General features: G+C 39.2%; 3 protein-coding genes across 10 annotated transcripts in view; 2 read left to right on the plus strand and 1 right to left on the minus strand.

Annotated features, from left to right (window-relative positions):
* Nucleotides 1-10,790: 10,790 nt before the first annotated feature.
* Nucleotides 10,791-22,192, minus strand: part of LOC105568394 (DNA replication complex GINS protein PSF1-like) — a 17,097-nt gene continuing 5,695 nt past the window's right edge. The window contains exons 1-5 of one of the 5 annotated variants that reach the window (XM_012024037.1): nucleotides 13,157-13,398; nucleotides 12,555-12,625; nucleotides 12,414-12,478; nucleotides 11,380-11,683; nucleotides 10,791-11,102 (exon numbers count right to left, since the gene is read on the minus strand). In XM_012024037.1, the coding sequence (XP_011879427.1) occupies nucleotides 10,959-11,102; nucleotides 11,380-11,683; nucleotides 12,414-12,478; nucleotides 12,555-12,623 (582 nt within the window). In that variant the 5' untranslated portion in view covers nucleotides 12,624-12,625; nucleotides 13,157-13,398 and the 3' untranslated portion in view covers nucleotides 10,791-10,958. Of the gene's footprint in view, nucleotides 11,103-11,379; nucleotides 11,713-12,413; nucleotides 12,479-12,554; nucleotides 12,626-12,734; nucleotides 12,855-13,051; nucleotides 13,399-22,192 lie in introns of those variants that run through there. The other 4 variants (XM_012024038.1, XM_012024040.1, XM_012024039.1 and 1 more) reach the window with 4 other exon arrangements.
* LOC105568393 lies at nucleotides 13,504-20,126 on the plus strand. 3 transcript variants are annotated; one of them, XM_012024036.1, is made up of 12 exons: nucleotides 13,504-13,604; nucleotides 14,738-14,867; nucleotides 16,561-16,675; nucleotides 16,776-16,879; nucleotides 17,090-17,161; nucleotides 17,236-17,336; nucleotides 17,953-18,056; nucleotides 18,187-18,428; nucleotides 18,517-18,692; nucleotides 18,919-19,063; nucleotides 19,292-19,491; nucleotides 19,814-20,126. In XM_012024036.1, the coding sequence occupies exons 3-12, from the start codon at nucleotides 16,585-16,587 to the stop codon at nucleotides 20,034-20,036; spliced, it is 1,458 nt and encodes a 485-aa protein (XP_011879426.1). In that variant the 5' UTR covers nucleotides 13,504-13,604; nucleotides 14,738-14,867; nucleotides 16,561-16,584; the 3' UTR covers nucleotides 20,037-20,126. The 3 variants fall into 3 exon arrangements, with proteins under 3 accessions (XP_011879426.1, XP_011879425.1, XP_011879424.1); XM_012024035.1 differs by lacking the exon at nucleotides 13,504-13,604 and having other exon boundaries at nucleotides 14,548-14,867; XM_012024034.1 differs by lacking the exons at nucleotides 13,504-13,604; nucleotides 14,738-14,867 and adding an exon at nucleotides 16,066-16,115.
* Nucleotides 20,498-22,192, plus strand: part of LOC105568392 (GTP-binding protein 2) — a 6,621-nt gene continuing 4,926 nt past the window's right edge. The window contains exons 1-2 of one of the 2 annotated variants that reach the window (XM_012024033.1): nucleotides 20,498-20,709; nucleotides 20,950-21,158. The gene's annotated coding sequence lies outside the window, so the exon portion shown is untranslated. The remainder of the gene's footprint in view (nucleotides 20,710-20,949; nucleotides 21,159-22,192) is intronic. The other variant, XM_012024032.1, reaches the window with a different exon arrangement.

The raw sequence follows: 22,192 nt of genomic DNA on the forward strand, positions 1-22,192 counted from the left end.
GGGGTTTTAAACCTTTCTGTCCTAGGCCAGTAAAATTACAGATGGCAGCCCTAACCCTCCCAGTACGGGAATTCTGTAACTTGCAATCGATGCTTTTCGGTATCGTTAACTAGCGACCCAGTGAGAAATGATCCATCGATCGATGTCGAAACGATATCGATTCGACATCGACAACGTCAAGTTGACGTCGATTCGACATCGTTTCGACATCGATCAACGAATCATTTCCCACTGGGGACAGCCAATGGCGATCTTCGAAAAAGACGCAGATTTTCATTGGTTGTTCCTAGTTAACGTTATCGAAAAACCTCGATAGCAAGTTAACAGAATCTCTTTTCTCGACGCCACCGCGAAAGGGAGGGGCGCCACGGCGCCCTCGCTCGCTCGAGCTAGCCACTTCGCTGGGGCGCGCGCACGCGCGGACGAGGAGAGCCGTTCGCGCGGAGCGGAGCGTACGGCGGTAATTCCTGAGTGAACGGAGTAGGGGCGGGAAAACCCATCAACCTCGGGCAGGGCCAGCTGCGTGGCTGTACGCCATGTAACCGATACGATACAACTCTCGTTTTATAGATAAGGCGGCTACGAAGTCGCGAAGAAAACGCGCCGTCGGCTCGCAAAACAAGATACTTGCTGCGAGACCGTACGGAGGCGTCGCGTTTGGACATTTGAATTTCACGCGATTCGAAGGACCGCCCGACATTTCGTCAGCTAAAATGCGAACAATGATATCGCACAATGTTGACGATACTGTTTTTCAGGATACTCGACGGGAGAGATGCAACTGAACTCTTTGATTCATTATCGTTTAGAAACGCGCCTGTAATCGCAGATCCGATAGATCAGATAGCGTCAAACGCTCCAGGTATTTAAAGGGAATATCCGCTGAGTGTTTGCGCTCGCTGCGGTCGCGTGAAATTCTTCTGTATCTTTTACGACATAGGTTTTTACCGCAGATAAAGCGGAGTGCGAAGGAAAATCCGATATGACGGGACGTCCCGCTCATGATTCGCGAGAAACGCGGAAAGGAGTAGCACGGCGAGCGTCAGCGTTGGATTAATCATATTTTAAGGGCGCTATACGTATAATATAATCCGATCTTATATTTCAGATCGTCTCACGTGTGATCCTGAAATGACTGTCTCGCCAGCTGGACGAAATCTGAAATCATTCAAGACCAGCGTTAAGACGATCTTGTAGCGAATTCGGTTGGTTGCACAGTGCGCACTGAGTGCACACCGGTCGTGAAATTCGAATATACCCAGACAGCACACATATTGTTCTATGAATATTCTTCTGGAGCGGAAATATTCTTAATTTCAGAATACTCCAATCGAATATTCTATAAATATATATATAGATTATTACAATTAGAAATCATGTATTCATAACAAAGAACCCAAACAACACGTATGTCTAAAAGGCATCTTTAAGATGTCTTTAAGTCGTCTTCTAGACATTGCAATAAATAACGCCATCTAAACACATATTCTAATGTAATCGCCGGAATCTTAGCTAAAACACTTGGCGAAAGTCAGTTGCTATTGAACTGCCGAAGGTGACAGACGTGTACAGCCATTCGGCTAGAGAACACTTTTGGACTGTACAAGTATCTCGCAGTGTAATCGCTCTGGTATCGGATTTACTTAAGTACACATTATTGATTCCAATAGTGTCTCAATCTATTATAAATGATTTATTATTGCCAAATCCGCACGAAAGTATTCATTACAATATGTATATCTAAAAGACGACTTAAAGACGTCTTAAAGATGTCCTTTAGACACGCGTGCTGTATGGGAAGAACGTTTTTAGAATATTCGTCGAGAATATTTTTTGAATATTCGTTCAGAATAATTTTGGAACATTCATCGAGTTTATATATTGCACATTGTTTATTGTGTAATACATTTATCTTATGCAAAAGACAGTGAAACCTGTGATTATACCATATATAACCGACACGCTGTATTCGATAGATTATTCCATTCACATTCGAAAAAGATTTATAGTGGTGCCAGTCGAATATTCTACGAGCATAAGATAAACATATAATATAAGAGTGACTTGCACTTTGGAAGTTGTTTCTTTTTGTTTCTCTCAAATACATGTTTTCGTCACATCCCTTTCTGTTCTAACCGATTAAATTAATATAAGTTGAATATAACAGCGAAGCCAACTTGTTATAGAAAGCAATTCTGTTATAAATAACCCTAGCGAGAGCTCTTTTAGACAGAGCCAAGCGAACGAATATAGCCATCAGCAATTTATTATAAAAAGTATTGTAATTCTCTTATAAATAACGCTAGCGAGAACTCTTTTAGACAGAGCCAAGCTTCAGCACAGAGAATCCAAAAAGGATTCTTTTCGAATTCCCGAATTGTGAAATCAATGTCTTCCATCCCCATTTCTACCTTGAAGACGTTCTTAAAGAATTCTACCTTATGTCGCTAATTCTGAGTTTTTCTTTGGATGCAAAGGAATTCTCTTTATACTTTATAATTCGCATCGCAAAAGAATTCTTTCGCTTTTAACAGACCACGCTAATTCACAAAGAATTTGGAAAAGTGAGTTCATTACATCAGCTGTGCTACTTGGCTCGTCTCTCTCCGCTCCATCGCGACTTCACAACAGATAGAGAGAACTTGTCGAGACCAGCTATGACCGCCGCGAATAATTAATCTGCAAAGATGAATAAGGAGTAGATGAAAATGTATACCCATTCATTAAACTCCCTTCTCCGATCTACCCGGAAGACTGTGCCTTCAGCCGTAGGTTTAAGCGAAAGAGTAGTAGCGGACTGTCGAGAGGTCCTACGAAATTCTGGATTATAAATACCCCTGTCATTCGGTCGAGAATGCGAGACGCATGTCGGGAAGCTCGTCCTCGCTTGAAATCGCGATGTGCGTGAACTCTTGCGTAACAATATTTTCCAACGCGCGCGCGCGCGTGCATGTCACGTTATCGTCACCGACATACACTTCTTTCCTTTCGTAGTAACTCGTTTTCATGCGTAAATGCCGTTATCTGCCGCTATTGCGGGACATGTGCGAGATTAATCGAATGAACATGCGCGCCAAGTCATCAATAAACGCGGATTCTTTTGCAAAAAAATACATGCAAACGACCTCCTACCCTTCTTCCAGATTCGAATCACTTTTAACGATGTCGCGTCGAGATCTCATAATGTCTGCTCTGAGTCGAGACGCGTGTACGGCTATTATCGCGTAAATTAGATTATGAGCTATCAGGTACAAAGTGCCGCAATTTCGTATCGATCGAGCTTTGCTCTTCGTTCTCCGAAACGACGGATGTCTCTGGGAGAGATTCATTTTTTTTTTCATAAGCGATAAATCCTTTATCATGCATTTTTTTCGTCCTCTCATTGGGAGGAAATGAATCATAGGAGAAATTTCTGAGAGGACCGGAAACTGACGCTGCGACGTATTTCTGTGAAGGAGGCTCAAAAGAATATAACAATTAACCATGCACGGAGAGAATTTTCTCTTAAAAATTATCCTGAAAATCGTGTAATCGTGGGACGACATGGCATCTCAGAAAATTTTATAAGAGTTTTTGGAAATTTTGCCGTACATTTTACTATAATAGTAAAATGTGTGGAAAAATTTAAAAAAACTCGCACAAAGTTGTTCAAAATGCCGTGTTGTCCCACGATTACATGATTTTCAGGGTAAATTTTAACAGAAAATTCTGTTCGTGTGAGAGTCAAATATAAACTAACAATTATATCACTAATTTAACAACTATACAACTGTAATACGTAGTTGTAATTGTGACCGCGTCAATGATAAGAAGAGACACAGCCCAGATAGCACACATAGTTTTATGAATATTCTTCTGGAGCACAAATATTCTTAATTTCAGAATATTCTATAAATATATATAGATTATTACAATTGGAAATCGTATATTCGTAACAAAGAAGAACGTTTTTAGAATACTCGTCGAGAATGTCTTTGGAATATTCGTCCCAGAATAACTTTTTAAATTTATCGAGTTTGTGTATTGCACATTGTTTATTGTGCAATACCCGTATCTTATGCAAAAGGTAGTGAAACCAGTCATCATACCATATATATAACCGACACGCTATATTTGATAAATTATTCTATTCACATTCGAAAAAGACTTATAGTAGTGCCAGTCGAGTGTCCCACGAAGATAAGATAAATATATAAGAATGACCTATGGAATATTCCAAATATTCTTAAAAGGTTCGTAGGAGTGTCTTATGCTATCTGGGAGTGGAGAGAAGTGCCATCTTCGATCGGGTTCAATCTTGGTAGCCTACGAGTAATATTTTTGCGTGAACTTTGTATACTTTTTCTCGGCGAATCTACTTCTTTTGCGCGCCGATTATTCGTCGGTCTTGAAACACCGTTTTTCGTCGGAACAGTAAATCGATAATCGATTCAACTTTCGATACTAATCGAGGCGTCCTGTTTTAAATCACTGTGAAGAAACTGTAGAAAAACTTAGCGATGGGATTTTGCGCGCACTTACGGTACCTCTATTTCGCAAATTCCCAGAGATTTCTCCTGCGGATGGGCAAACCCGCACTACGCACGATTTACCGCACGTCGATCGATACGACTTTCTGCGTTTGCCGCCACGTATGTGTATAATATGGTACGTGGACTACTTTCTTCGCGGCTCCTCCCGGAAAGAGCGTCTCGGCGCGACGAACTCACCGGAAATTCCAGCGGCATTTCCTATCCGAAACGGCCCCGCGACAATGCACGGCGGTCGTTTGCTCAGTTTACTGCACGTACCGGGAAATCGATTCGTTGTCGTCGCCGCCGCCGCCACCACAGCCGCAGCCAAATGTGGCCTCGATACGTACAAAAGAGCTCTCCACCGCGGAGCTTCCACATGGGTTTTCCCGTTTTTTATACAGGCCACGCGTTACGTTTTGAGACAATAAAACGTTCGTTGCCCCTTTTTCAGGTGACAATCCAAATAAATGCCCCAGATATCATTTGAATTGTGAAGCGAATTTCAATCTCGCTTCCGTTTTAACAATGTTCTTAAGAGCTTTAATAGAATTCGCTTTTGCGTCACTTCCTTTTTGAATACAAAAGGAATTCTTTGTGTTCAGAACAATTTTCGCGTACTTCCACAAGAGAGTATATTTCTATGGGATATTCGTTCTAAACAACCGGAAATTCTTTTGAGTTCATTTTGTAGATTATGCTAATTCATGAAACATTTGAAAAAGTAAAGGCTCCTTTATTTCATAACGATCTGTCATTTGGGTCATCTTCTTCCTTTTACTTGTGTTTTTTTATTGTTTAAATCTTGGTGATGTACAGTGATGGACAGAATGGTTGCCATACTTTTTTTTTAATGAGTTTAGAAACACGCATTTAGATACAGGTTTATGTTTTAAAACATTTTCTATGGGGAAAATTTTACTCGAGAAATCGATCGGAGACGCTCAAAATGGTTTCAGAATAGCCATCGAGTAAAATATTCCTTGGAGTAGGAGATTTTGGAACGTAACTTTGAATCTGGATGCACGTTCCTAAATTTATTTGAAAAAAAAAGTATTGCAACCATTCTGTCCATCACTGTAAATCACCAAGGTTCAAGCAATAAAAAAAAACAGAAGTAAAATCCAGTAAGAAATTGATTGACGAGTCATTTCTGACTGGGAACGAACGTTCCTAAATTCATTTTTTTTAAATGTTGCAACCATTTTGTCCAACACTAGGAATCACTGATGCCTTCCCGTATGAATTGAGGTACATGTAGAATGCATATACATTTTCCATATACATGGTCTGTCCTTAAAGTAGTCGGACTGAGTCAATTACAAAATATTTATTGACAGAAATAATACTTGCGCTCAATATTCTTCAAAGTAGGACCCTTCTGCATCCACACACCGCTGGCAGCGAGATTTCCAGCTCTCATACGCTTCCTGGAAGGCGGCAGCCGGAATGCTGTTGAGCTCTCTCGTCACGGCCTGTTGTAACGCTTCCACCGAGCCGTGATGGTGTCCTTTCAGGGCGGTTTTGAGGCGGGGAAAGAGGAAAAAGTCTGGTGGGGCAACGTTGGGACTGTAGGGTGGCTGAGGCAGGGTTGCGATATTGTGTTGGGCCAGGTACGTCGCCGGCTGCCGCCTTCAGGGAAGCGTATGAGGGCTGGAAATCCCGCTGCCAGCGGTGTGTGGATGCAGAAGGGTCCTACTTTGAAGAATATTGAGCGCATATATTATTTCTGTCAATAAATATTTTGTAATTGACTCAGTCCGACTACTTTAAGGACAGACCATGTATGCATATGCAAAATGTATAAATGTGGCGTTACGTGCACCAATTCATGTGAGAAAGCATCAGTGATTCATATAGTGCACATTAGCGAAATCAGTCATAAGTAATCACTAGTACAACTTCTTTTTTAAAATAAATGTTCTTTCAAACATCTCCACGTTAGTTCTGTAGCCCGTGAGAAGTGACGCAATTTTTTCGAAAAATATCGCGTGTCCTGGAACTCGGTTCCTCGGAAAATTTGGAACAGATTTGTTGAAAACATTGGTGGAATCTTTCGCTATTTTTGCGCTCACAATTAGCATTGCGATTATCTTGTATGAGAAACGAGCACGTTATTTCCGCAATCGCTTATAAGTCAGAAATTATTAACGCCTCAACTCCTTCGAGGAACGGGGGAATCGATCGCGAGTAACATCGAGGAATCTCAAATGTGCAAATGTGTAGAAGTCAAGCTCTCGATAGATGCGATAAAATATCTTCGTACGGAATTTATTATACTATCGTTTAACATCACTATGCATTACAGTGACATTAAGATAAGATAAGAGTAATTAATTAGGAACGAAGGTGAAGATTCCTTTTTGATTTTGCGAGCGACCTTGTCGGACAGGTAGCCCTCGCCGACGTCAATGCCCCGATTATCTGGGGAAAACCTACGATAACGATAGAAAATGTGTAAATAATTGACATTGTTTGCTCAGCGGAATTGACGCAACGTCGCCAAGTATCTTAACAGTTACTAAGCTTTTAATCCTTAGAAGTGCTGTGTTTCGAGATTTTTTAAGCTTTTTTTACGAGTAGAGCTAAGGATGTTAGAGATGCACATGGAGAAGAACAACGTCGAAATAATATTGACTCAACTATATGCGGCGGTCACAGATTGTCGAGCAGATATTTGATAATTCACAAAAATATCACGTTTCGATAGATGATAAATTTGTTTTCTCGATACGTGATCAAACGATTTCTGCTTATTTGGCCACTCATTGCAAAACTTTTCAGGATTTTCGCAAAAATGAACAAAACCGAGGGTAGCTTTCGATTAAAAGACGCGTCAAGGAACAGAACATGTTTTTAAATCAAGATCAGTCTTTTAATAAAGTGGACAAAATAACGACCTAACCAAATTCGCAAACGGCTCATAAATAAATATATATTCGGAATCATTAATACTGTAGTGTAGAGATTCATGGGAAATTCATGCATGTCCCAAATGTGCTGAAATTCGTATTAAGGCATTAATGATGCTGCGTATACACAAAGCAAGAAAACCCAGCGACATTGCGTAGCCGCATAATAAATATGTATACCCAAAGTCATAAATATCTTAACATGAATTGTACGCATGTGAGAACACATTCGGGGCGTGTGCTTTCCGTTGAATATTCACGCACTATGACTGTTGATTATTCGAGAGACGCGGTAATGCTGCGTCGAAGCTGGAATTAATGTTTCATTGTTTGATCTATCAATGTTTGATGAAATAGGTTGAAAGCTGGTCAAACATTAACCGAGGAGCTCTTTGTATGCGCAAGGAGTTAGATTAAGAACCGTTAGAAATGTATAAAGGAAAGAAAGATAATCGTACTATCGCGCACGCACATCCGCTCATATTTGCCTCGAGTCACGTATCTTTATACTTTGTCCGTACACGAACCAGTTATTCTCTATTCAATTAATTCTATTCGTTATTGCACAACAATAGTAGAATATCATAATGTTTCTCAAATAATCAACTGCCATACGCCAATGTCTATTGTTAGACAAGAAACACGCGCCATTAATGTGCCACGATATGCGAATCCATTGGGACGCCCATGACCCCGAAGGATATTACACGGATTTGTCTTATTTCGCGATATCGCAATAGCAGGCTATCTTGATCTTGGAAAATTACGTACTTGTGTTGTTTACAAGAGAAGTCCGGATCATCATCGTCGCGATTATGTAAGGAGAAAGAAAGGCAGAGTCGTGAAATTCACGCCGCGCGACAGACACCATTATCTGACCGGCACAATAGAATTTGGGGAAGTACGCTGACTCAAGGGTGTAGGACCACATCATTTCTCCGGCATTCTTCAGCCACGGTCCGTGATATCTTTCCCCGATGTGCTCCTTTCGAAATACGTCTCTGAACTTTCTACAGTAAAACTTTCTATCTCGCACAAGCTGCTAATCGCCAGTGAATGAGAGTAACGATTTCTTGAAAAGAAAGCGATAGGTCACTATCAACATTTATGTGTTCAGACTTTGACCTTTGCAAATCATATTATACAATTTTATCTTGTTTAAGAAACTATACATGAAGTTAGGAGAGGATAATATTTTGGAATGCGAGGCAATAATTAAGCATTTAAATTTTGATTCTGTAAATGCAACTACTGAATATCTTCTTTCATAGGTAAACAGTGATCGACATGTTTATAGAGAATAAATAAGTGTAAACATATATTGTTGGTCAGAAAAATATATGATTTCGCTTAATTACTGTGTTAGATAATAGCAAATTATTGAACAATGAAGAGATGGTATTATCTGTAAATAACAATTGGGAAGAAGTTATTGTTTCTATAGATTCCAAATTTAAAAGAAAATGTCTCTCCCTATGCGATGTATAAATAACTGTATATAGCAATGAATATGCTCACGGTGTCAAAAGGCATCCGCACTTCTTTTGCATGTACGTATAAAAATAATAGAGCATGCAAGATATAATTTTTACAGGCGAATCGGAAGACGTTTAAGCGTTAAATTAAAATGCAATTTCAATACCGCATACATTCGCTCGAACGTCCATCCTTTGCTTTCAGTAAATCCGAAGAAAATAAATCATATGACGCACGTTATTTTGCGGAAACGTTAAATAAACATCTGGGAAAATCACATTCCTGATATTTTACGATTGTATAAATTTATCGAATAAAGAAAAATGTCACTTATAGTCGCCAGTGATGATTAATTAACTAACTCACGGATGACGATGACTCGCTTGTCTACTTCGTCCTGTTTTTTTATTTGGTTCATTAATTTATTATTATCTTTTCACTAGATGACTAATTAATAATTTTAATCTCTTATATTTTGTTGATTTGCAGTATTGTTACTTGAAAAGGACCTGACGTAAGGTTGAAACGTTGTAACGAATTTAATAAAATTTGCCAGTTGAGTTGACATTAAGCTCACTGTTTTAATTTTTATCGAATAAATCCCACGTTTATTCCGAATCTATTGAGTCGTAGACTCACGCTTGATGTAAAAAAGGATCTCATCAAGGTACGATACTTTCATCTCAAATATAAAACCCATTTCTCGCTTTTCTAATAATAATAACATTTATCTGGGAACAGGACATTAGTTTTTACTTTTATGAGTGCTTTCACCACTGGACAAACTGAATTAAGTTGATCTGACATGCACAGCTCTTTTATATATAAACTTTCTGAATGACAGCTCTCTGACTCTCACGACTGTAACTTACCTATCATTACCAGACACTGTCCAACAGCATGTCAAGTCAGATTTATAGGGCGCTGAAGTTCTTACGTTGCTCTCTACGCATAGGGTACGTCGACGGCGATGTCTTCTTCGTCCGTCCACTGCGAATTGCTGATGCCTTCTCTCTGTATCCTTCGTAGTCAGAAGGAAAAATGCGAAAACGACGACTACGCGTCGTAGATGTCGACTGCCGCCGAGGAAAAACTGCCGCTAGTAAGCTATTAGTGACACACGTACGCATATATTGTATTCGTATGCCGTCAACTTAAGAACTGCTTCGGATTGTCTGCTCTCTGAGCCATGCGAGCTGGAATTTTAAGCAACTTCGTAAAATGGAAGGAGAAGGTAAATAGATAAAAGGAAAGAAAGAGCACCTGCCTTTACTTCATTCGAGAAGTTCGAAGGTACGTCGACGGGATAAAGGGGATTTATTATCGTCACAATTGTTGAAGTTATATCAGCTCCATATTTTAATCTCTTGGGCAAATATTGTTTCGTTGCTGTTTGATATATTATATAGTGACCTAGTTTCTCGCTGTGCTTCGTCGGTGTTTAATGCCCATAGAAACGTTCTGATAATAATTATAATCGGTGACGATTTGAAGTATCTGTGAGCTTCAAGCTTCTGCAATACATGTGAATTATTGCATTCTCTAATTAATTTCAAAAATAGATTCATTTTTACTTTAAATAACAGTTCAGATATAAAGATACGTGGTAAAAAGTTAGAGAGCGGCGATCAATGATAAAATCACTTGCAAATTCACCTCAATATTTATTACTAATAAATTACTTAAATAGTAAAATTATATGTATTATTATTATCATTGCATATTAATCCATACGTCACATTCAGACTAAATACGGTAATAGTACAAATTATTGAGATTAAAGAATGTTGAAAAATTGAAAAGAACTAATTAGAGATACGAAAGTATAAAAAAATATATAATATATGTACTTGTACTCCACAGTTTGCATTAAAAAAAGGTATTTAAAAAAAGGTTGTTTTATTTCTTTAATACGATGATCGCATATATATATACACACACAGAGAGAGAAAATTAACATTAAGATGTACAAGGCAGCATTGGCAGTGTTGTGTGGCACACAAGCACACACATAAAAGAAATAATGGAAATCAGGAGACTTCTTTTTATCAAGCAATTATCACGCAATGTGGTGCTCGAGTATGCCTTGTCTGATAAGTGGTTCGCATGTGGCCCTTGGTAACAGATGATACGTATTCTTTTTGAGTGTAATGACTTCGCCGTTATCAAGTTCCAACTTGCCGAAATCACTTAAACACTTTACCTATAAGAAATCATCGTCTAACCATTACAACCATCATTTAATTAGCAGTATAATGCATGTAAAATTCATAAAAAAATATATGTTACACATATATCGAAAAGATAGCTTGCTGAAAATCATTTCTAAGTCGATCTGTCGAAAATAAAATTTTGTATCCATAATCTATAAAACACGGGCAAAAATATTTATACATGTAGAGTAAGAAGCAGGAAGACTGTAAATTCAGCTAACAGCAGGACAAGTCTCCTCGCACGATTCTTAGAAGAAAAAAATTTACCTCAACGTAGAGCGTCTTTGGAGGACTCATGTTCATAGTCAGATTTAATCCGTGATCGCCTATCGATCTCATGTAGGTGGCTAGAGATTTGTTGTAACTTTGAAACCATTGCATCTCCGCGTTCAGCAAGTTGGCGGTTATCTCGGTCGGCAGAATGCTGCCCAATTCCCAGCGCACCTGCCGTAATCGTCTGACCCGGTGGTACAGATACGCCAGCACGCATCGTTTGTTTCTCAGCAGAGCCGTGTGACGGAAATGCACCGATGGCAACAACGCCGTGTTGCCTTCGTTCTGTATAGCGTTGCTGAAACATTCGCGGAAAGGCTGAAACATCTGCGTAAAGTGGGAAAAGCTCATTATGATCGACATTTAGACCCGGTTTCACCAACGTCGCTTAACTTAAAGCTCAGCTCAACTCGTTCTTTGCCTCTTTTCAACCGTTACTTTAGAAAGAGACAAACACGAATGAAACTAAAATTAAAGTTAAGCGACGTTTGGTGAAACTGCGCCTCAGGCCTGGTTTCACCAACGTCGATTAACTTTAAGCTTAGGTTAATTCGTTCTTTGTCTCTTTTCAACTGTTACTTTAGAAAGAGAACGAAAAAGGAAGGCAGGAACAGCCGACACAGGATGTTAGATGCAGAGTACAAAAGTTCAATGTATAAAAATATTCATAATGGTCAAACTTTTGTATTCCGCATCTAACATCCTGCGTCTGCTCTTACTGTCTTCCTTTCTCTATTTTATAGTTTATTATCAGAGTCCTTAGGCTATATTCGTTTTGCATTTAAAAAGAGACAACAGGAATTAAACTAAGATGATAGTTAAGCGACGTTTGGTGAAACCGAGCTTTAATCGTCAATGAAATACAGTTTTTATTATCAGAAGACAACCAAATTTTATCTCGTTAAATTATACTACAATAATATACGCGTGGCATTGATTGTGCATAATACTCTACTTTTTAAAATTTGATCTCTCGTATTAATTTTCTAACAGTAACCTTCATGAATGCTACGTATCATGAAATGTACCTGTCCGTCAGATTGGCTTCATAAAGTGTTTGCATCTCTTCAAAAACTTGTCGCATTACTTGTTCCTGCAAATTGAAAGAGAGTTTCACGACTGCGCCTGTTTGCAATATAATATAACGATATTTGTAATGTAACGCTTACATTAAACGGTCGAATATCTTCATGCATATCGAGCTCCGTTAGGAGTTTAACAGCTTCTTTCCCAAACATGTCTGTGAAATAGAAAGATATTCGTTATGAAAGCTATGCTCGTTGTCGTTTAACACTTCAACTCTGAATTCTCTTCGTTTGTGTGAAAAGACAGCTCAATTGGTCGCTTACATTTTTATCAATTTACTAGAGATTTTGAGCGAACCAGAACAAAATATTCTTACTTTTGAAACAATATTGCATTCTTATTAAGAAATTAGTACACAATTATTAAGTATTTGTATTATTTATATAATTAAAAGGAAATATTCATTTATTTGTAAATATTAAGTTTGGTTTAATGAAAAAAATTATATATATATATTTTTAACTAAAAGGTACATTTTTGTTAAACTACAAACTGCGTCGAAATTTTTTTAATATCTATCGCGTGATTAGCCGCGCACGCGTATTTACAACAAATGTCACTGTTATGCTAGAAACCTAACCTAACTTCTGCAACTGCAAACACGATCACTGCGTACACTTCCGAACAGCGTATTATATTTATCGAGGAGAATTGCAATTCAATGTTTAAAATGTTGAATACGAACTTAATAAGTCCGGCAATGCCTCGCTTTCATCGAGCTTTCATCAAGCTCGACAATACAACAGTCGCCGTGTAATTCGACGAGCGGCGATGCGGAGAAGCGACGATCGCAATTCGACGGTCTTCCGAATATTACTGCGAAGCGCAATATTCTCGTGTGCAATTGACTTGAAATTAATCGGGGAAGTAAATCGAGATCCGAAATATCTTGAGATGCTCCGAGACGTGTGTTGCGCGGTATTTTAAATTGCATACCGGTGCCATCTAGCGATGAGAAGTCGCACCGTAAACTCAAACCGGCTATGGTAACACACAGTGTTTACATTTCGCGAAGAAATCTTGTAAGAATCCTCAAGACAATTCTCGATGGGCCTGAGCAGTATGGCTTCTATTGTTTTTTAAAATTAAGTTTAGAAGCCTAACAAAAATCTACTCACTCGAATAAGTTGCAGGTTGCATTCCTTTTTGACTTTTAAACTTAATTTCAACGATACTATGCTGTTCTTTGATTTAGTCGGAATAGTGGAACACTTTTGATTTGTACGCGCAAGCCTTATAATTGTCGTATCGTGTATTACACAAATGTCTTCATGAATTGACAGTTCTAGGAGCAAAAGGTGCCAAAAGTGCAGAATCACTCCAGCATCCCCTTAAGGCCTGGTCTACAATGAGTTGTTAGTCGTTAGTCAGAAGTCGGAACCATATGTTGATCCTTTTCCTTTCTGGGTGCAAGAAAAAGGACCGACATATATTATAGTTCTGACTTCCGATTAACAACCCATTGTAGACTGGGCCTAAGACAATGTTTTATGTCTTAAATCTTTGTCTTAAAGTAACGCACAATAAGGGCCCGAGCAGAATGGCTGTCTTGTACTCTCAAGACAACGCTTTATGTCTTAAATCTTTGTCCTAAAGTAACGCACAATAAGGGCCTGAGCAGAATGGCTGTCTTGTACTCTTAAGACATAAGACAATTATTGTGCGTTACTCTCTAAAGTTTTTGGAGTGATAATAGAACAATGGAGTGAAATATTCTCTCTATTGGAGCAAATATATTTACTCTATTAGAGCGAATATTTCACTCCATGGTTCTATTTTCACTCCAAAACTTTAAAGAGTACCTCAAGACAAAGGTTTAAAACATAAAACATTGTCTTAAGGCTGTCTTTAAGAGTATAAGACAGCAATTCTGCTCAGGCTCTTAGGCTGAGGGCAGAGAATCTGTAAGCGCTTAAGGGCTTGAGCAACAATGAAAGTCAATGCACAAAGAATTGTCGTAGACGTATGTCGCAAGGCAAGGCAGAGAAAAACTTAACTCACTTCGTGAAAGTCTCGTGTATTTCTCTGCCTTGCCTTACGTCTACGACTGACGACAGTCTTAAGCGCTTACGTTATTGTTTGGACATTAAACCAATTGTAACATGAAATACCTCAGTTATTAAAGTCACGTGTATTTCGTATTAACAGTTCCATGCTTAAAATAAATTATTGCACGTAAACGCGTGCAGGCATTTCTTCTATTTATTATTTAAAAGAGAAAATTTATCAGCTTCCATAAATACGCAGTATTCTTGTAATTTTTCAGGACTCGCGTATGTGCATGTCAAGCTGCGGAAACTAAATCCGGCGCTAAGCCAGCCCCAACTATTATAATCGTTACGTGGCAACCAAGAAACGGATAGAAGTCAACAAAGTTCGTGACTACTTATTGATGTGTAAGTCGTGCTTTAATTGTTGAGCCGAGCATTGTCAGGGAGAGTCCTAATTGTCAAGGAAGAATCCCGTCGTAGCACGCAATCGATTCCTTCGTCAACGAGACTCTGAAAACACGATACTGCCGGGACACATCGCCGTATTCCACGGCCGATGAAACTTAAGATTTTTGTTCGGATGGTCAAACGCCTGCTTTTGAAAGAGTGCATTTTTAACGAAAGGAGTGCCTACGGCTCCGCCCTTGGCTGCTTAGCATCGATTGCGATGACTACGAGCGAATTTGGGTTAAAGATTAATCCTTCCGTGCACCTTGGGGGTTCGAGTCGGAACGACTCCGTGTGTCCCCTGTAATTTTCTTGTCGTATATACAACTCGAGCTATTAATCATATCTGTTATTATGTATCCGTTATTCAGATACATAATATAGTACAGTAGCTTACAAAAATATAATATTTTTTTTAGTACGTGATACATCTATAGTTTTCTAAGGCTACAATTGTGCATTATTTCGCTCACACCACGTCATGTGCTAGCTCTTAAAAAACCAAACTAATCACCAACGTAAAATAAGAAGCAAACAAAATGACGTTGCAAATTAATTAGATTCTCCCGTACAATTTAGAAATTTATGAAAAGTAAAAGTTGCAAAGAGGTTTGTTTGCTTTTTATAAAATAGACTCGGTGATTTAACATAATATTGAAAAAATAATTTCGTTGTATCACAACATTTTAGTTGTTGAATAAAATGGTTGACCGTAAGACTGCTAGGAAAATCCGCCTCTATTTTTAAAGAAGACGACAAAGAGATATTGAATGTCAATGGATTTCGCGACTCGAGACATTACTGTCGTTCTTTCTTAAGGAATGAGCTTCTTTCTTAAGACATATTCGGGTTAATGTCTCATGACAGGCGATTATGTACAAGAACTTGGCGGGAAGTCTCGGATTTCCTGCACCGTAATTACCTATGCGTGTATTTGTATCATGAGCTCGTTAATCATTATATTATATCGCGTGCCTACCATGTCGCCGATGTCCCCGTGCAGCCGAAAGGAAGCCCGAAAGCCGAGCCTGTGCAAACAGAAAATGTACGCGATTAACGCAGTACTTCTCTCCACTTCGCTGAAGACACTTCCTTCAATTACTTCGAAATCGAAATTTTTGCCCTTCGCGTGGAAAAGGAAAACCGCGTTCCGTAATCGTGACCGACGAGATCGGCATAGTTTCGAAGATGTTGCGCAAAAAAAGGGTAGAGTTCGAGTGTAGGGTTTAAAAAAAAGCATCCGATAATTTTGTATAATATAAAAAATAAAATAAGGGTCGCTTTAGTTTCAGAATTTTTTCACACTAAATTTTCACGGGACGATGCCCGGGGAGAAATGTTTCTTGAAATTTATCCTGGAAATCATGTGATCGCCGGACAACATGACATTTCAAAGAATTTGCTGAGAGTTTTTTGAAATTTTACCATACTAATAATTATACCTAGTATACGTTTTACTAGTAAAATATAGTATGGTAAAATTTCAAAAAAACTCTCATACAGTTCTTCAAAATGCCATGTTGTCTCGCGATTATAATTTTCAAGGGTGAATTTTAAGAGAACATTCTCTTCGTGTGCGATTGTGTGAAGGCAAACTGAAAAATGTTATCGACAAATTCTAAGGAATACAATTAATTAATTTCTGTCTTAGGGTGGAACGAAGACGACGAGAAGAATGGCGAAAAAAGTGGCACCCGCGGCACTGCAAACGGAAGTTATTAACGACGAGGAATGGGCGAAGGTACTGCAACGGAAGGGTTTAGTAGGCAAGTGGATTTTACAAATTTCCTTACACAGTACACGGATAGCCAGCACCTCCTTGATTATTGCGTTATAAAAGAAGATATTTTCCGTGCAATATTCCAGTGGTGGACGTGTACTCGGATTGGAGTGGTCCTTGCACAGGCATGGTGAGCATTCTGAAGAAGATAAAGATGGAGATCGGAGGCGACGCACTGAGTTACGCCACGGTAATTGTAACAAAAAAACGGATTAAAAAGGATTATTGTTAAATCATAAGAATAAGTAAGAGTAATAAATAATACCCAAGTAGAGAAATTTAGATGTAGAACTTATCTATATACATAGAATAATATAGAAATAATATTGAATAAATTTTCAATATATAGATGTATCAGTAAAAGTATTTTCAGCACTGCATTCTGTTGCCTTATTTCTAGGCGAGTTGTGATCGTGTTACCGACTTGAAGAGATTTCAAGGAAAGAGCGAACCAACATGGATGTTTATTCATGTAAGATGTCCAATACGTGACTCATGCTGCGCATAGAAATAATTATTGCAGTTGAGAATTTGGGTTTTTCGCAGGAAGGCCGAATGATAAATTTAATGTTCGGGGCGCATTGCCCGCAGTTCGTGAAAATGCTGACGACCGAGCTCGAAAGGGTTCAAAAGGGCGACGAACACGAGTGAGTTGAAACGATCGATGATGCTTTTCACGTGAAAGTTTGCAGCTCACTATTTTTAATCAGTTATAATATAAAATCCGCTGGTATCTCGACATTTTATGTAATGACAAGTCAGCTTCGTATCGATTAAAGAATTCATTTGTGAAGTATTGGTCGAAGTCGTGTATCTTATAGTTAGTTGTACGATTCGCTACATTGTAGAATAAAAATGTTTTGTTACTTTCGAATTTAAAAAACTCTAAACTTATTTTTTGTTTAACTTTTATCTTTGAAACACGTATTTAAAGTGGAGTGTGTTAATCTCCCGTGTAATCGCACTGCTAAAAAATTATTTGCGAGGTTTATGTTTCACGCACATAGGCTGTCTTGCTGTTACTAGCACAGTCGAGAGTTTAAAATAGTTTAAACATGCTGCAGCAGTCTGTGAGAAATTTTGGACAGAGAGCATGGAAACGGACAGATGCTATTCTTCAATGGTGCATTTATCTTCGTAACCGAGAACTTGGATTTTGAAACGCGCTTCCTCACAATATGTCCTAAATGTTCCAAATAGCAGATTCGTTACTTTGTAGATATTTAGATTTTTAAAACATTTTCTCTTTTGTTTAAAATGCAGATTTTCGTTAAATGTTTTCGAGAAGAGTCCGGAAGAGATAGTACGACTGAAAATCCAGGAGGAAGCGAAAATAGCTAAAGAAACAGCGAGAAAATCTCGAAAAGGTAAAATATATTACCACACAAAACGCTCGAACCTCTTTTAGTTACTTCCGAGATAAAAGTGTGAACATGTAAGTCAAATTGGAAATTACACGGAGCTACATTTATTGTTTGATGCAACAAAATTATGTAGTGGCTGAAGCTAAGGCGAGATACGAGGCGGAGATGCTGCATCTGACTACATCGTTACGCAACGAGACTTGTCTGCTGCTGTTTCCTTGGATATTCAAGGATGAGGAGGGGCGTAGAAGAGATAAGAGGTCGAGTCCACCATACGTGGAACTAATTGAGGAATTGCTACCGGAGAATTACATGGTCGAACAAGAGCTACGCAAACGAATGAATAAGGATCTGCTCCAGCAAATGCTCGATGAAGTATTATATAATTCCCTTTAGTGTAAAATAGGCTCGTTGTATCAATATTGGGAAAAATTTACCATGCTAGATTTTATTTAATGTGCAGTCCACGTACAGCTTCTCGGAAAACAGCAAGCAATTACTCTTCGACGGCAAATGTATGTTTATTCGATTGAAGATTGTCGAAGGGCGAAAGGATCTTGACGTTCATAATCATCTCTGCAATATCCTGTTCAACGAATCGACGTTACCGGAGTCGGAAGACTGTTTAAATGAAGAATGGTACGCGTGCACCTTTAATATAGTTTGTGACGCAAATAGATAGGAGTTACAGCTAATTGGTGCATACAAATTAAAAATCTAAATAAATAATTGACGTTACAATATTATCCTGCAATCAAAGTAATGCTGACGATAGTATTATTGACAATTGACGATGACATTATTCGTAGCAATACAATTATTTTTAATTGTTCATGTTTTTAAAATTAATCATTGCTTTATGCAGCTATGCCGGAAAACATTGTCCAGCTTTCGAAGTCCCTGATAAAGAAAATAAGAAGTTTCCTTTTGTTTGGACACCACCGAATCCTAGGAACAAGGCAGTTGTTTTCCGCACGATATTTACCGTTTACACTAACACAACGTATCCGGTAAGTGTACGTAAGGAACATCTCTCGCGTTCATAAAATTCGATAATTTTTTGGGGACTTTTGAAAGACTCGAATTGTCGAGAAATAAACAGAGTCATTATACATGTATAAAATAGAATAATCTCTCTCTAATTACAATTCCCCGTGATTCAATAGTATTATGTCTTTGAGAGATTTTCAGTTTCTTAATTATAATTTAATTATATCATTTGTTAATTTAATTCACAGTATGAAGATAAGATGGCAAAAGTGCCAATAACCGTCTTCAAGTACGATTATACGCGTAAAAATGATTTAAAAATGGTTCTGGAGATGTTCGACGATGACGTCATCAATTTTGGTATATTTGAATACGATAAACCACCTGAGGCTAAGATGATTGCTAAAAGTATAGAAGCATTCGAGATGTGCACGGAAGAAAAAACGGGGTATTCCTCTGTTTTAATCTAAAAATTGAGTGATACAACTTGTTTTTTCCAGAGCTTCAGACAATTTACATTTTACCACTGAAATCAATCTATTGACATTTTTTAAATAATTATGTGTGAATTATTGAAATGCTGAAAAGGATAGATATGTTTCTGTTTTTAAATTGCATATTTTTATTAATTTTTCGGTCATAGAATTGAATAATCTTAAGTTCTGAAAAAGTGGTTGTATAAATGTTGCATCGAATTGAATTTTGTTTCATATTCTGCAAAGAGAAAGTGCAGTTTTACTCGAGCGCGCTAAATCACTTTTGGTTTGCAGTTACGAAATATTCGTCTGTACTGCAAAGAAAGTAGGTTGCGAGGCATTTTTGGGTTTCGCCGGGATCGGACCTTTCCACGTGAGCGAAAATCCGGAGAAGGCTATCGAGGAGTCGAAATTATACTTCCCGGACGTCGTTGCCGTAGAAGAATCGCAATCGGACGACGAGGAAAAGCCAGAGGAGTCAACGGAAGAGCGTCAAGACGTCACAACGACAACGTAATTGCCATTATTTTACGATGACTGTGCAAAATAGCGGTACATGAAAATAGCAAATTAGGTGCAATTTAAAATTACATCGAAGTAAATTATTATTATATGTATTTTATTGAACTCTTCGTAATATGCATAAGCATATGCATAACGATTTGATTGGTCCATTTCCTTATGCATTTGCTTCTAGACCAATCAAATTCGTTATGTATATATACTTATGCAAAGATGTGTGCTCCCCGCTTTATTCTTTCCTCCATGTTCCGCACGAATCGAGGGACGAGTTCCATTTAAAACGCAAGCACGTCCTGCACGTCTCCACTCTCTGGCCTCTCTCCGCCAATAGCAAGACGTGTTTCTTAGGGAAACGCGTGATCGCGAGCCGAAGTCCCTACGAAATGCCGTTCTCCTATTGGACGTCAGAATTCCGCCGGCCATCGTCGGCTGGCTATTCGCGCAACGAGTTTCCGTTCTACGCGCTCCGGCGTTCGCGGCCGGTCGGAACATGACAGACAGTTCGTGACCCAGTTGCACGGAGGAAGGAGAAAAGGAGGAAAGTCGCGACGAGGTTTCACTCGCTTTTATCATGTCTTGCGACTTGGACGGCGCCACCAAGCTGAACGCACGATCGCGACGGGACGGCCGCGACTTTTGAGCCGGGAACGGGAAATCCGAAAGATGCGGTGAGTGTAGAGGCCCAGTCGTTGGCCGCGCGAGGAAGCGCGTCGCGCGAGTTTTTCTTCTCTTCCCTGTCACTTTTACTTTCGAAACAGCTGTTCGTCGTAAGGTCTCGGTCCATCGGTCTCGTCCCCTCACGGTTCTCTCTCTCTCGCGAGATCGACGGGAACCGCGCGCGTCCCTCGCGAGGACGTCGCCGCGTCCGCGCGCCTTATCTGCGCTGACATTGGCACTGTTTGTTCTAGCGCAATGTGTCATAACATCACACGCACCCGCATCTGTCAGACTTCTCGAGGAAAGGGGCATATATCTATGTAACGCGCACACATCCGCGCACGTAGTACACGCGGGCATCTCCGAACGCGCGCCACTCTGTCCTGAAGAGAGAAGTCCCCAAGTAACAATTTCCGTTTAACACACACAAAAAAAACTTTTCCTTAGTGAGGTTTAATAGGTATGTAAAACAATCGCTACACATTCTCTCTCTCTCTCCTCGGTGACAAAAGAAAAAACAATCGACGGAAGTTGGACGATAGGTTTCTCCCCTTTCAGAGATTGCATCATTGCCTCCGAGGGAGAAATTCGTGACATTCGGCAGTTGAGTCTGTCGACTTAAAACAGATTTTGCTTCGTGTCCCAAGTTTTTTCCCATTTCTCTGGAGTTTTATTAAGGATTTCTAAATGGAATGCGACGGAAAATGTCATTAAAATTACAGTGAGAAGTTGCAAAACAAGCGGCTGCATAAATCTGATGCAATCTTTGTTCTATACTGTGTTATGTGATGAAATTATGATAATTCTACAGAATAGGGCCTTTTCCGAATTTTGATGTTTTCTTGCGGTTTTCTTGGTAAAAACCTTTGTTGTGTCTCCCACAGTGATAATCAATCGGGGGAGCCCGAAAAATATGCACCCCGAATGACCTTCAGAAGGTTTTAGTGAGTGAACTTCGAATTTTCAGTTAGATTCAATCTAGTCTCCTGCCTCTCTTTATCCTCAAGTTTTCGAAATAACCGGATCACCGTCGTCCCAAATAATTTACTGTCCCGTTAAACGGTGACTTTAGTTCTCGCTCGCTCGCGAAACATATAGAAACACTTTCATCACTCGTCATGTCGCCTGAGCGCGCGAAATCTCAGACCTGTCATTTGTGAAATATAATCGCTTATTATTTAAAAACTATCATAGCCTCGACATTTTTTTATTAGATGCTTTGTTGTACTGTTCTTCCATATCTGTCCTCCCATCTCCATCTGTCGTACGTCATGGAAGTACAACATGCATGGAGACTGTATGTTCCGCCCCCCCCCCTGCGGGGGGGCTCCACCTCGTTAAAATATAACCCTACCCAAACTATGTCCGAGGTGTGGGGCGGATCTTGCTTCACGTGGAAAGTCGCAAACCCATGTGGAACAGTACAACGGTGGAAGTGCATGCTTTGTTGTACTGTTCCACATGGGTTTGCGACTTTCCACGTGAAGTAAGATC

Source organism: Vollenhovia emeryi, unplaced genomic scaffold, assembly GCF_000949405.1.
Source record: "Vollenhovia emeryi isolate VEMERY1.0 unplaced genomic scaffold, V.emery_V1.0 DF939129.1, whole genome shotgun sequence".
Lineage (NCBI taxonomy): Eukaryota > Metazoa > Arthropoda > Insecta > Hymenoptera > Formicidae > Vollenhovia > Vollenhovia emeryi.